At 36.7% G+C, this 13,882-nt stretch overlaps 1 protein-coding gene across 6 annotated transcripts in view; it reads left to right on the forward strand.

Annotated features, from left to right (window-relative positions):
• DGKB (diacylglycerol kinase beta) overlaps nt 1-13,882 on the forward strand; it is a 366,387-nt gene that overhangs the window by 58,678 nt on the left and 293,827 nt on the right. For all 6 annotated transcript variants that reach the window (XM_069774198.1, XM_069774191.1, XM_069774183.1 and 3 more), the window contains exon 3: nt 13,460-13,536. In XM_069774198.1, coding sequence (XP_069630299.1) covers nt 13,460-13,536 — 77 coding nt within the window. The remainder of the gene's footprint in view (nt 1-13,459; nt 13,537-13,882) is intronic.

A 13,882-nucleotide genomic window follows, 5' to 3' on the forward strand; every position in this document is an offset into this window, starting at 1 on the left:
TTGAGGTCTGTGCTGATCCAACTGTACTTTTATCTCTATGCCCATCATTTGGGTATGCATAAAGGAACCACATTTGCAACTTTTGACTTCAAAGTAGACAAAACCTTCCCTTGGTAGAGACATTTTCAATGTATTTGGTAATGACCTGTAGGATGAAGGAAAAAAAAGAGCTTTCCAGTTCATTTAGAAAGATCTGCTTAGACTTCACTGAGGTGAGAAAGCCAAATGATTAATAGGTGTGGAAATTAGGCAGCAGGAATGTGTTCTTATGAAAGATCCTGTTGTTTGTCTGTTGTTGTCAGCAAATTTTTTTCAGTCATTGTTTTTAAGATCTTACTCTGAAAAATTCAAAGGTAGAAGACTACTTGGTTTGCCTTACACTGTCATTTGAACTGTAAAAGGATGGTATTCTACTAATCGTAATATAGGGTTTTTTTGAGAACTGGAAAGGGTAATGAAAGAAGATGCTGCTACTGGTGTATTGGGTTTGCCTCTGGTAAGGTCTCTAAGGTACCTGGTTTAAGGATGTTTATAGCAACACTTGCTGCTGTAAATGGAATCTGCTGTGCCGTGTTGTTAAAGGAAAGACAGACTCTGCCATGTTTTATTTCAAAGATTCCCATCCTACTAGGCCATGACAAAAGTCCTGAAATCTTGTGTTCATTATTACAGCAACCTCTATAGCTTTGTATTTCCAGTGGATTTTTATAGATGTGAGCATATTATACAATAGTATTCAAAACAAAGATAATAGAAATGTCTTGAATAAAATATTTGTTATAATAATAAAATTTGCTTGACTTGAGTCGGGGACTGGTTCCACTCCTGGGCCAAACTGTTGGTTAATTATCCAAATAAATTTCCTAGATCACTAATTGATTGGCTAAAGAAAACCCCTTGTGAATGTTAGAAATGCATTAAAGATGATTTACTGTCTTGGAAATAGCAATAAACCCCAAATTATACAACTTGACTTTCAAAGTTTAGTACTTATTTAACAAGTTCTTTATCTTATTTGGAATAGTTCTTGGTATTGTAGATAAGAAGCACTCTTACTATATATGTATTCGGAACTCATAGAACTTTGTTTTACCCTTTACTTAGTTGTTATATGCATTTGTAGTATAAGCTGCATTTTTCCCAGTTTATTTGAGGGGGATTTTGGTTTGTTGGGTGGTAGGTTTATTTCATGATGTCATTGTGTGTATCTTTTTTCTGTACACTCAGTGACTAAACTTGTTTAATAAGTAGGAGTCACTTGACTTCCATCGTTTTCACATGGTGCCTTCATAATTAGGTCTTTGTTCATTCTTTCTAGTATATTTATCCAACAGCCCATCATGAGTGTTTTAAGGCAAAAATCAGTCTAGATCTGTAGTACTTCTTATTCCTTTTTTAAGACAGTTCCCTTTGAATAAAGGTTCGTCTTCCCTATGACTCAGATTTGCTGAAAGCAATCCCATTTTGCATTTCCCTAAAGTAAAACATGGTGATTCTTTCAAAGACAAGGAGGTAAGCTTATAGGGCTGGACAGACAAGTTTTAAAACACAGATATCTGTGTACTACTGTATCCATCACACAAAAACTATTAATTGGTGGTAGCACACAACAGAGAAACATCTATCCTGGGGAATAAGATTGGAGAAAAATGAAGTAAGTAGTGGGGAAAATATAAATGAAGAACAGATTGATGGGATAAAACCGTGGAAAACTGATTATAGGATAATTTTAGGATTAAAGGTATTTCTGAGGGAATAGAACAAAGATGGCTGAGAATTTATATATTCTTTTTTGTTTGTTTTATTAGCTGAATAGGGAATTCCAGAAAGTGATAATGGAGAAATAAATAAAGCTTAAGAGAGCAAATGGGCTTTGGCTTCTAAGCCTGTAGGGGGCAACTAACCCAAGTGTATTAAACTGCTTAAATTATATGGTTAAGCAGATATAGTTTAGGCTGATTAGAGAGCTCTATAGACTTGCTTGAGGGAGCTGCTTACCTGAATAATGTTACTACCTTGCCAGGTAAGTTTCCATGAAAATGTAGTCTTCCTTGGAGTGTCCCTCTCCGAAGACTGTTTTTTTAGACATGAAAATGTAATTAGATAAAGTCACAAATAGTCCTGGTAGTGGGGTTTAATGCTGCCTTTATCAGTGAACTATGTTATAAGGTTTATTCTTGCTTGCTGTCTTCTTAGAATCCTGGAATGAGCAAAGAGTTATCCTATTCCAGCTTTTGATATTAAATTGGGAAGGTGAAAGATTATATCCCTTCAGACTAAGGCAGATATAGAATTCAGGTCTAATGTATTTGTAGTGAAAGGGAAATGATTTAAGATGCGTCAAGCAAGGATCAGTAGAACACAGCTCTCCAGAAGTGTAAACTGATCTGACGAGCTTTCCTTTCCTTGATGTCCATGCATAGTACCTCTCTCCTGTACTCTCTGTTTCTCAAGTATTGTCTGTTATGGTCAATATTGTCTGTAAAGTCTCTTAAGAACTTAATGAGATAAAGCAGTTAATTAATAGGCAAATGTATTTAATGCTGACAAAATAAAAACTTGATGTAGCAATACTGTAAAAGACCTGTTTAACAGTACTGAACTTGGACACAGGGCTGGCTTAGATGGAAACAGAATTTTTTAAATTTTGAACTTCACAGCTGGAAGATTTATGAAGTAGTACTCGAAACATTTATTTCTCAGAGCAATGAACATTAAAGCAGATTTCCCAGAATAGGTTTGCAATGGCAATTGCTAAGTTAAATGAGCATATGTTAAACTTACTTAATGTGTAAAGCTATATTGCAAATATTGAGTTGCTTTGCTGTAGTAATGGAAATAGGAAAACTCCCAATCTTCCTAATATATAATTAAGACAAACTTGTAGCCTCTCATCAGTCCTTTATTTCATTAAACTTCAAGTTCCCAGCCATTAGGAGAACAACATTATCCGAAAAGTTAGATCTTGGACTGGAGTTGAGACTTTGACTTTTACTGCTCAATCTGTAGCCTTTTTTCTTTGAGTTTTATTTTTTAATTCTATCCATTTAGCAGTATGCTTTTTCAGTAGCCTTATAAGGTAGCTGAATGTGTAAATACCACAATGGAATCAACCTCTGCATCAGACTATGCCTTTGTAATTAAGCAGTGGTTGGGAGGCTGTGACTCCTAGGCAGATGTCTACTTAGCAGCTCATTCCTATGGACAACACAGCTGTTATTTTTTCAGTGAGTAACTTTAAACTTTCTATGGCGTTAATATTTCCATAGGCTCAACGCCTGTGGAAGATTGTATCCAAAATGGAATTATGGCAAGATTCTCAGCAGAAACAGTGGAAAATTAGAGCTGCTGTTGCAGCGTCAACACGCTCAACACACACAAACTTAAAACCCCTCTACAAATGAAATAAAAATTGGAGAGGCTTTTTAGCTTTATGTAAGCAATAATGATTGATGAATTATTTTATTTTTTTTTTTAATCAGGGGTATTGAGTCATGAACTTTCAGGCAATTTCTTATTATGTAAACTGGAGCACAATTTTAACAAATATGAAATACTGTGTAATGCCCCAAGCGGCCAAATCTGCTTATGCTGTCCAAAGATGTATAGAATATAGAGAAGACTTTTTTTCTTCCCTAGACTGTATATGGCCACCTTAAGCTAATTTTTACAGAGATTTGATAGGTTAGATCAGGTAATATCTTACTGATTGCAAAAATTGATCTGAATTGACCAAACTGAACATATGTGTATATATATATATAAACTAAAATGCAAGGGCTTGGCAACATTGTATGTGCGTATACAGTATATATATAATTACATCCTGTGGAGTCTCCGTGTCCAAACCTGGTCAGGCAACAGAGAATTTTGGGCATGCCAAAATAACAGTATATAATAACAGTAGTACAGTGTTCGATAGAGTTTTTGATAGTTTTGATTGCCACTGAATGTTGAAAAACTTTTGATAGAGTTGTCAAGGCTTGTTTCTCTGAGTCTTGGAGAGAACGAGCTCTTGTGAACACTTTTTGAACTGCTCTTCACTACTATACGAAGCATGTAGGAAGAACAAAAGTTTAGGAATCATATTTAGAACAGAGAAAGGACAAAACAGCTTATTACCAGTACATATCCTCAGCAGGTCCAGGAACCTTCATCACTTGTAGTACAAGATGCAGAGCAATGTGTACTTGTGTTGCTAATTCTTTTAGTTTTATGGTCTAGGTAAGTATTTGACTATAGACTTTTCTCCCAAGATAAACTGTAATAGAGAATCATGATTGCAAGAAGCGCAGATTTTGTTTTTAAATAACATTTCTTTGCAATAGTAAATACATCTGCACTGGAAGATAGGTGTGTCTTCATGGATCAGAAAACCATAAGACAAAATCGAATTGAGTTGGATTTTTAGTTTTAAAAATAATCCATTGATTCAACATTTATATTCCCTAATTCATAAGACAATAAATTACTGTATGTTAAGAAAATTACTTTAGGTAAAAGTCAGAAGAAGTATTGCCTCCAATGTTGACAGTGCTAAAATTTCATCTCTGAAGTAAAGTTTCAATATATAGGAATGTCAAGAACTGGCACTGTATAAACCTTTACAACTTAGTAAGAGGAAGAGTAAAATGAATGTGATACTTTGATAAAGAAAAATGGTTAAAAAAAAAAAAGTTACCATTAAATCTTCCTGTTTCCAGAAGAGTACCAAAGCATTTCAAGAGTTGTCTGTGCTGCATGGAAGAATGGAAGAACCAGATGTAGCTTTGAAATTATGTCTTGCAATGAAACAGGGGCTTTAAGGCATCCTGCTCATAAAAAAATGAGGAGAGCAGAAGACAAACGAACAGAAAAAAACCCCAAACAAACCAACCCCCAGCTGCACAGGGCAACTTATACCACCTGAGGAGCTTCCCTCAAGCTCTTTAAAATAAAGGCAAGCAATCAAAAGAAGCCATGGTGCCTTGGTAAAATATGTTGCCAATTTTGACTCACCCTTATGGTGAACAGGTGAAACATTTAGCTTAAATGACTTTACAGTTTCCCTTTGCACAGTTACTGTATTTCATATGAAGTGTCATAATTTAAGTGGTAATGTAAATTCAAACCCCCAAGTTTTAATATCTTTGTATGCCATGGTATTGCATAACTGCTTTGGCAATTTGGGATGTATGTGGAAATATGAGAAACTTGTGTACCGCTTTTTAGTAAGTATATGTTGAAGGAATAAACAGGGGAGCGAAAGCTTGCCAGTAGAAAAAAAGATCAGGCATAAGAATAATGTGTTAGGTAGAAATAAAGTATCTTGGGCCTATCTGTAGAGGCTTGGAAAGGTTACATGGTAATGCTTTCTTAATTGTACTTTTAGCATTTTTTATTTTTGTTATTTTGTGGACTTCTGTAAAATATTAATAGGTATCTACTTCCATGTTAGTTGGAAAGTTTCAAAATATCTCTAATTTCTGACAGAGTATGCAAAATATTTAATTTTAGACATGTGTGCAATCCTGTGCCATTTTTACTTCACTTATTGAGCTACTTGTTTTTACAATAACTGCAAAAATTATTTGCTTTTTTAATAGACCTGTGTTTAAGTACATAGCTATGTAAGAATATACCATATGTTCATATATCTATTCAGTAATTTTTTAAGCCATAATTGAGTTTAGGTTAAATAGGTAATGAGTTCAAAGTATAAATATTAAAAATTATAAAGAATAATTTTTGGGAAAATAGAAACAAGTAAACTACTGTATTTTTTACAATGTAGATTTCAAAACCAGTACAAGTAGTCTCAAACTTCTAAAGCCCTTTCCCTGTTTACGCTTAAAATCAGAATTAATACGTGCTAAATTTCAAACCAAACTGATTTGATTCTTCAGTTAGAAAGTTAGTGCTTAGAGTTAGTGTTTGGGCTGAAATACGTTGTCAATAGCTTTACTTCATTATTTTAATAGAGAATGGTTTCATCATCATTCTAACGGGAAAGGTTATGAGCTTGGCAGCCTGTATCAGATATTGTGACCAGCTGTAAATACACAGGAAATGAGAGGAGGGAAAGAAGGAGCCACTGCGTTACTTGCTGAAGGTTTGTATTAGTTTTCAGTCTCAAGCGGGGTGGTGGGATCTGAAGGCTGGAGAGGTCTCCCGAGGCGTCGCCTCCTTCCTTGTGTCAGGGCAAGCCATTTCTGAAGTACGACATATTAACTATGTGCACAAATACTGCATTTTGAAGCCGAGTATTAGAATGACTTGCAATATCATGGTTTCTTCACCTCATGAACTTAGGATGAGGGAATGCTGCCTCCGGACCCTGAGGGTACTGCCAGGCCTGACTGTCCCTGCCCAAGCTTCCCCCGGGGCTCTCAGACCCTGCCTATGGCCTAGGACCCCATGCCACCCCCGGGGCTGGCCAGCGCTGCGCTGCCAGCACCACAGCAGGGCTGGTCTCCAGCTCGCCGCAGTCGGGCCCACCCGTGGGCTGACAGCCTCGGGCTTGCCCCATCCCCCAGGGAGGTGCTGATGCCCGGGCCCGGGGCTGCCCCCCGGGCTGCCCTGCTCCCGGCTGTGGCGATGTGACAGGTCCTGGCTGCCAGGCCCTGCCCTGCTGCCCCGGGAGAGCTGCGGGATCCCGGCCCCAGGGAGCCCCCAGCCCTTGCAGTGCCCTGACACCCTGAACCTTCCTCTCAGAGATGCGCTCTGAGGATCTTTCAAACTGTTTCAGCCTTAATTTTCTGAACGTTGGGAGACAAAGGAATCCAAAAGAAGCTGAGTAAGTTTGCTGTAGTCGTTTTAAAGCGTAAAAGATGATTAGTTCTTCTCAGAATGTTTTTAAGTACACACAGGAATTGCCTGCAGTTCCTCTCAAGTCCTGGAGTATGTTTTGGTCCTTTACTTACTTCCTCCTTTCAAAGCTTATCCCACTAGCAGACAAAAATTAAGCCTCCCCCTACTCCTCCCCAGATCCCTGTTGTTTGCCATATACTTTCATTTGAACATCTGCTGTAGGGAAGTGGGATTTGGTGGACATTTTTTATTAATGTGGACTAAACATGTGCTGGCACATGCAGTCGATATTGCTTTTTTTCCACAAAAGTCCTTGATTTTCTCCCTAAGTACATAGCAATAGGTAAAATGGATGAATCTTCCTCCTTGTGATGCTGGGGCCCAGCAGGGAGGATAGGTGAAGAGGCAGCTCCTGCATTGGGTGTCAGGAGGAAGACGTTGTCCTTGCAGCAGGAGCTGCAGTTCCCACCTCCCTCAACCTGCCTCTTCTTCCACCTCCTCCATTCCCCGTTGCAGAAGTCAGTTGCCACCGTATTTATTTAGGCAGCATCATCCAGTTCTGCCTGTGTTTCTAAGAAGCTTTTTCCTAATTGTTTTGTCACAGAATTCAGTGGGAATGTGATTTGCTGGAGGGTGTAGTCACTCACATTCTCCAGTTTAAGGAGTGTTACCCAAACCATTGGTAGCAACTAGTGAGGGGAGCTCTCCCTTAGACCATTGGACAGTGATTGGCTTCCCAGCCTGGCCACTCTTTTCAAGACCGCAATAGGTTTTAAATTCTAATTACAAGAAAATCAAATTGAGTGTTTACCCCACTTAAGGTTTTAAATGTCTGTTTCTTTTGTGAAATTTGCACCAAAAGACCACTTTCAAGTCACAAACCAAAACCGAGGCATGATGCTTTGCCAGTGAGCCTACAGCTGTATGTATGGAAAGCATAGGACATGTACACTACTGCCTTCTGCTGGTTCAGTGTCAGCCATCAGGCATCTCTTACCAACACAGACATGCTGCAAGACTGAGTCATGCTAGGTAGACGATTTTTATACTGGAATAACCTATTTTGTTGGAAGGGGAACAGTTTTTACCCTTTGGTGCTGCAGACAGATTTGTTGGCAGGCGTAGCCTTTTTAACATGCTAGTATTTCTATACCAGTAAAGCTTTGGATTAAGCATAGCTATAGCTTGAGCAAAAGCATTACCCAGTTCTCTGAATAAAATAAAGTATGCAAAAGGAAAAAAGCTATGTGTATAAATTTATATATATACACATGCATTTTTGTATGGTTGCATCCACAAAAGAAAGAAAAGTCCATAGAAGAATAAGAACCCATACAAAAATTGCGATGTCAACCGAGTGCTGGGTTTTTCCGCATGCTTCTCATAGGCTTATCTATCGAGCAGGGCTTTCGAGTTTGAGCTAGGCTTTGTTGGCATGCAGAAAATCATGTGTTGAAGGTTGCAACTTTTTTTTTCTCAATCATAATAAGATGTATAGAAAATCTCTCTGGAACTTCTATATATAAATTCTGAACTTTTGACTTCAGATGCCTGTGATATTTTTCATATTGTATAAAGTTTACAAAAGGGAAATAGAGGTAGAAAGTGGTTATTACTCTACTTTTTACTGTAGGTGTTAAAATTAGTCACGGTCCAGGAAGTATCCAAGTTACTATGAATTTCGGTTCAAACTGAAAAACACATAAGGGAATTACTCATAATACAGTCATCATTTTCTAGTGCTTATTTCCCTTTAAATTGTAAAGCACTTTTGTGTATATAGCATGTGACTTATGCTGAGTTTTATGTTATAAGTCTGTCTCTTCTTTTTATTCTTTTTAAGGAAAAAATCTTTTTCAAGGATTTTTTGGGAGGATGGGGAGGTGTCCTGGTTTTTGCTGGGATAGAGTTAACTTTCTTCCTAGTAGCTGTTATAGTGCTATGTTTTGGGTTCAGTACAAGAAGAATGTTGATAACACGCTGATGTTTTCAGTTGTTGCTAAGTAGTGCTTATGCAAAGTCAAGGACTTTTCAGGTTCTCATGCCCAGCCAACAAGAAGGCTGGAGGGGCATAAGAAGTTGGAAGGGGACACAGCCAGGGCAGCTGGCCAAAGGGATATTCCATACCACGTGATGTCATGTCTAGTATATAAACCGGGGAGGAGTGGGGCTGGTGTAGGGATTGCCACTCGGGAACTAACTGGGCATCGGTCGGCGAGTGGTGAGCAATTGCATTGTGCATCACTTGTTTTGTATATTCCAATTATTTTATTATTATTATTGTCATTTTATTATTGTAATTGTTATCATTATTATTTTCTTCCTTTCTGTTGTATTAAACTGTTCTTATCTCAACCAATGAGTTTTACTTTTTTCCCCAATTCTCTCCCCCATCCCACTGGGTGGGAGGGAGGGAGTGAGCAGCTGTGTGGTGCTTAGTTGCTGGCTGGGGTTAAACCATGGCAATGTAGACAAAGTGTGTGATCTGGGCAAGCTTTCCTTGGTTTCTGTTTTCTGATTATGGGAGAAGTGGTACACCATGTTCCAGTCTCAACTGAGTGCTCAATCTTCCTCATCTAAAGTTGAGTCATTTTAAAAAATGAATCATAATTTTTAATGTGGGCTAAATCAAATGGTTTTGAACTTAGTATGTAAATTTGTCTTCAGTTATAAAAAGTATCTTTGTTAGGACTGAAAGACAGGTAAGGAAAAATCAGACACTTTGACACTTTTACTGTTACATATGCAGGTTTCGTATTTCTAGAGTTGTCATTTTAATTGTTTTGCCTTTATTCTGAAACAATACAACATCAGCCCAAGTCTCATCTATATATCTATTGTTTTGGAGTCTTTATTTTAAAATAGCATTTCTGCAGCACTGCGTGGAATCCAGGTACTTTTCTCCCATGTACTAGTAATAGCTTTTCAGTTAGCAGTCTTCCACACCATGCGTAGTCTGTTTGTCCTGCCCCAAACTCACTGGAGCATGAGGTGGGAAACCACTTCTTGCCTCATCCAAGGAAAGCTCTGATTCCTGGGTCACAGTTGCCCTTTTTCTTCTTCCACCCCCTTGGCTAAATGAACACTGGTGCATTCTATCCAAATTGCAACAGAAGATGGGTTGAGCAATAAGAATTTAAATCCATTCAGGCAGAGGAGAGAATTGAAGGTCTTACATATTATGAGTGAATGTCCAAAGCACTGGGCTAGTGGGTAATAAAAATAATAAAATTGTGAGAACAAAAAGAGATGTTTCATGAAACAGACTTTATATTTAAAGCTACATGAAATTCATATTGTGTTAGCTATAGTTTTGCAGGTAAGATGGGATTTAAGCACTACAGTGACAGACTGTGTGCTATATCTACACATATTTAGAGACTGTCTCTCTTGAGGAGAGCTTGGAATACAGAGACTTAGACAAAGAAGGAATTTGTCCTTGATTTTAAAAACAGGTAAGAGTAATCCGTTGGAGTTTAAGACCATATTTGTATGTTAACATGAGTGGTTCTTATGGATTTAGTGAGACTGCTGACAAAATGGTAAGTTGCTAAGTTATGCAGAACATCTGTACTTGTAGGTAACAGTGAGAACACAGATTCTGGTTTGATGCTTGTGTTTACACCACCATTTTCCAGTGAGTATGTAGATGATTTGGATCAGACTAAATAAACTGTAGTGGAACCCATAGCATTGTTGTCGTTTCCTTGTTACTTAGGAAAAAAGTTAGGAAAACTTCCTAGTTACTTCTGTGTATATTTTCTGGAAATTTTTGTCTATTTTGGACAGAAAGCATGTACTTGACTCTTTTTTTTTTTTTTTTTTGAAGTGGAATTGAGAACATTTTACTGCAGTTTCTCATTTTTATTGGCATAGACCTTTCCAACAAAATGCCTCTTGTATTTTTTCTTTTTTTTTTTTCAAATGTGATCCCCAAGTAAGAGTGAAACTTGAAAATTATCCTATTATTCATATCCCTTTAGGTCAACTTATTAGAGATGGAACATGTTCCTAATACTAGTTTGCCTACTAGAGGCTGAGGAAAGACAATTTTTCTGAGGAATGTCAGAACTGTTGAAGAGTATGCCTGCAGAAGATTGCCAATTGGTGTTTGACTTCAAAATATTGATAAGTCATTTCGAGTATTTTAAAAGGTCTCTGTTCATGTTAGTTTGGATACTGTCACATGAACTCAAAAAATGATTGAATAACTGTGAACAAAAGATTGTGAACAATGGTTCTGCCTTGGCTGTGAAATGTATGTCATAGTGCTTGTAATAAATACAGCTCCTGTCCAGAATGTGGAAATCTCTTGAAGAATTTTGCTGGACAAATGAAGCAAGATTTATATCCACAGACCCTTTTTTCTTGACAGTTATTTCAAGCATGGAATTAGCTATACTTTTTTGGATGTGACTACTATAAGCTCATGCATGGAAAAGGTGAAAAGTTGTATTGTTGCTGAAATTGTCAAGTATCATCAAGACAAAAAATATTCTCTAAGAAGAGAGTATGAAAATTAAAAGCAAAAAATTATTTTTAATAAGTAACATAGTTTTAATTATGGTTGTATAAGCATAATAATTTAAAGATGAATAGACTATCTGGCAAAATAGGAAATGAAAGAAGCATGGTCATTGCTGGGAGAAAATCTCAAGACTGTTTTAAAACAGCTAGGGAAGTGGGCCATTTCTATTTTATTTATTTATTATTTCATTTGTATAATAAAAAGTGCGTGAGGAGACCTTGCTGTCTTTCTATCTGATGTGCGTTTACCCTCTTTCCTCCAAAGTTCAGTAAAATCTTTTTTTCAGATGAGGTTCAGTCACCTCTGTCATACATCTGCTCATCTCACACTGCTGCTTTCATAGTTATTGACTTCATTATCATAAGATGCAATGATTTTTGTATACAACCATGTATATGACTATTGAAATAATAGACCAAGTAAAAAAGAATTTTTTGTCAGTCATCAATTTGTGTACTTGTCCTGATCAGTAAGTATCTAACCCATCAGCTTCTAAATACAGTTCCTAATAAAATTTATTTCTTAATATATTGATTTATTCCTTTTTATAGTTTTTTTGTCTCCTTTTCACATAAAGTTGTAATTATTTGCTGTATTTCAAATGACACAGCAATAAGACTATAGATGACCTTATCAGCTAAATATTTGCTGTGATTGCCTATGAGACCAGCTAAACTCTGTTACTTACAGTTGACACTAACATTGAAATACATCCTATTAGTGAAAATAAACTGTTTTATTGAGGCCACATATTGTGTCGGGTGTTTTCATTGAAGAAAATGTCATAAAATGACAAACACTGGGAAAAGCAGTTCTTATTACAGTCTTAACTGTGATGAGGGTAGGGAGGAAACAACTCCTCCAGCACCTCTTGAAACTGAATTTTACTGGTGTATCCTGTTTATGGCTGTTAAGAACTGTTACAAAGCTATTTTTCAAGTCCTTTGCTCCTAAATTTTCTCCTTCTAGGTCACGTAATTTACTAAAAGTACTTTTTAGAGTCAGGTTTAAGGTGCTGAATTTCTTTAACCATGTAAGAACTATTACAATGCTGTATGTTGTTGATATAATTAAAAAATCAGTAAGACTAGGTCCTAATATTTGTAGTTTTAAGTGTCTAACTAATTGCTCATTTGATAGTGCTGTTCTTGATGCACTCTTTACTTCTCAACTTCCCTTCCAGGTTTTGTTGTAGAAATAAATGTGCAGCCATTAAGTTTAGCTGTTTTCTTCTGTAGTGCATCTGCTACTCATTACTAGTTCACGGTTTACTTAAGTGTTGTGGCCATTATGCGCATTTGACCATTATGCACTCAACTACTGCATTTTAAAGAAAAAATTGAGTTACAATTATTTTTGTTGTATTGCTGAGATGTTTTAAGGTGGAAAAGATGGTTATGTGCATGATGTATTCTATGTGAATCTGAGTTTAAGGGTTTTATGTAGTGGCTACTTACTGAAATAACTGTTTTGTTATCTGCATGTAGACAATTAAAAACAAATTGAAAAGGTTAGACCTATATCCCTGCTTCTGAACTGCAGGGATTTTGCACAGCTCTGTTAGACAAAAGTTGTCCTAAAGTTACTTTAGTTGACAGTGGTTAGAATATCTTAGAGGTCTCAAAAAATAAAGGTTTCAATAGCAACATTTGTTTTCTGTGACGTGAGTGCAGAAAAATATTTTTTTTCCTTCAAGTTTCCCCTTTATCTTGATATTCTCTGGCGCCTCTGACAGTTCCTCTACTCACTGGCAGGCATGCTAGATGAGATTGAGTAGCGCTGCTGGGAATGACCATGTTCCGTAGATGACTTGGGTTTCAAGGGCAAGAAAAGTGGCTTGAAATAGTCCTTGCAAACAACTCCTTCAGAAATGTGCTACTTAACAATACTTAAGGATTGGGTCAGAGAGTGTTTGTTTCCTAGTGTTTTGTGTTTACTTGCTGATTTTTACAGTATTTGGTGAGAGGGTATAGTATGTTCTCATTTTGTTTGTGCCCACAGCTGTCATACAGCTAGAGAAAATTACTAATGTGCATTTAGAAAAGCTCTTAGCAGTTTGGTGGTTGTTTCTTTACTTACAGTTCATATTTTGTAAATCAGTTTTCTGTATTTTCATTTTCTCTCTCTTTATTCTTCATCCAGATTCCACCAAGAAAATTAAGGATGTCTTAGAAGAATTCCATGGCAGTGGTGTGTTAGCAAAATATAATCCTGAAGGGGTAATTCTTCCTCTTTCTTCAATGGCCAGAAATGTTGGGGAGAAATATTTACAAATGTTGTAACAAATCTAAGCATTTGAAATAGAAGATTATTTGTAGATCAGCTGTTTGGGGTATTTGAAACTGTTTGGAAAGCAAAAATATGAATATTTTGAAGGCCTAAAAGTTTATAAACATCACATTAGACAGACCTGCTTAATAATTTACATAAAAACACATTTTCATTTCTAAGAATTAAACAGACAGACACAAAACCCCCCATCTTATAGTAAGGTTAACGTGCTTCCCAATTATTTTTAAAGATTGGAAATGTTAAGCATAATGTCAAAAGTTAGAAAAGTAAAAT

This window comes from Haliaeetus albicilla, chromosome 2 (assembly GCF_947461875.1).
Source record: "Haliaeetus albicilla chromosome 2, bHalAlb1.1, whole genome shotgun sequence".
NCBI lineage: Eukaryota > Metazoa > Chordata > Aves > Accipitriformes > Accipitridae > Haliaeetus > Haliaeetus albicilla.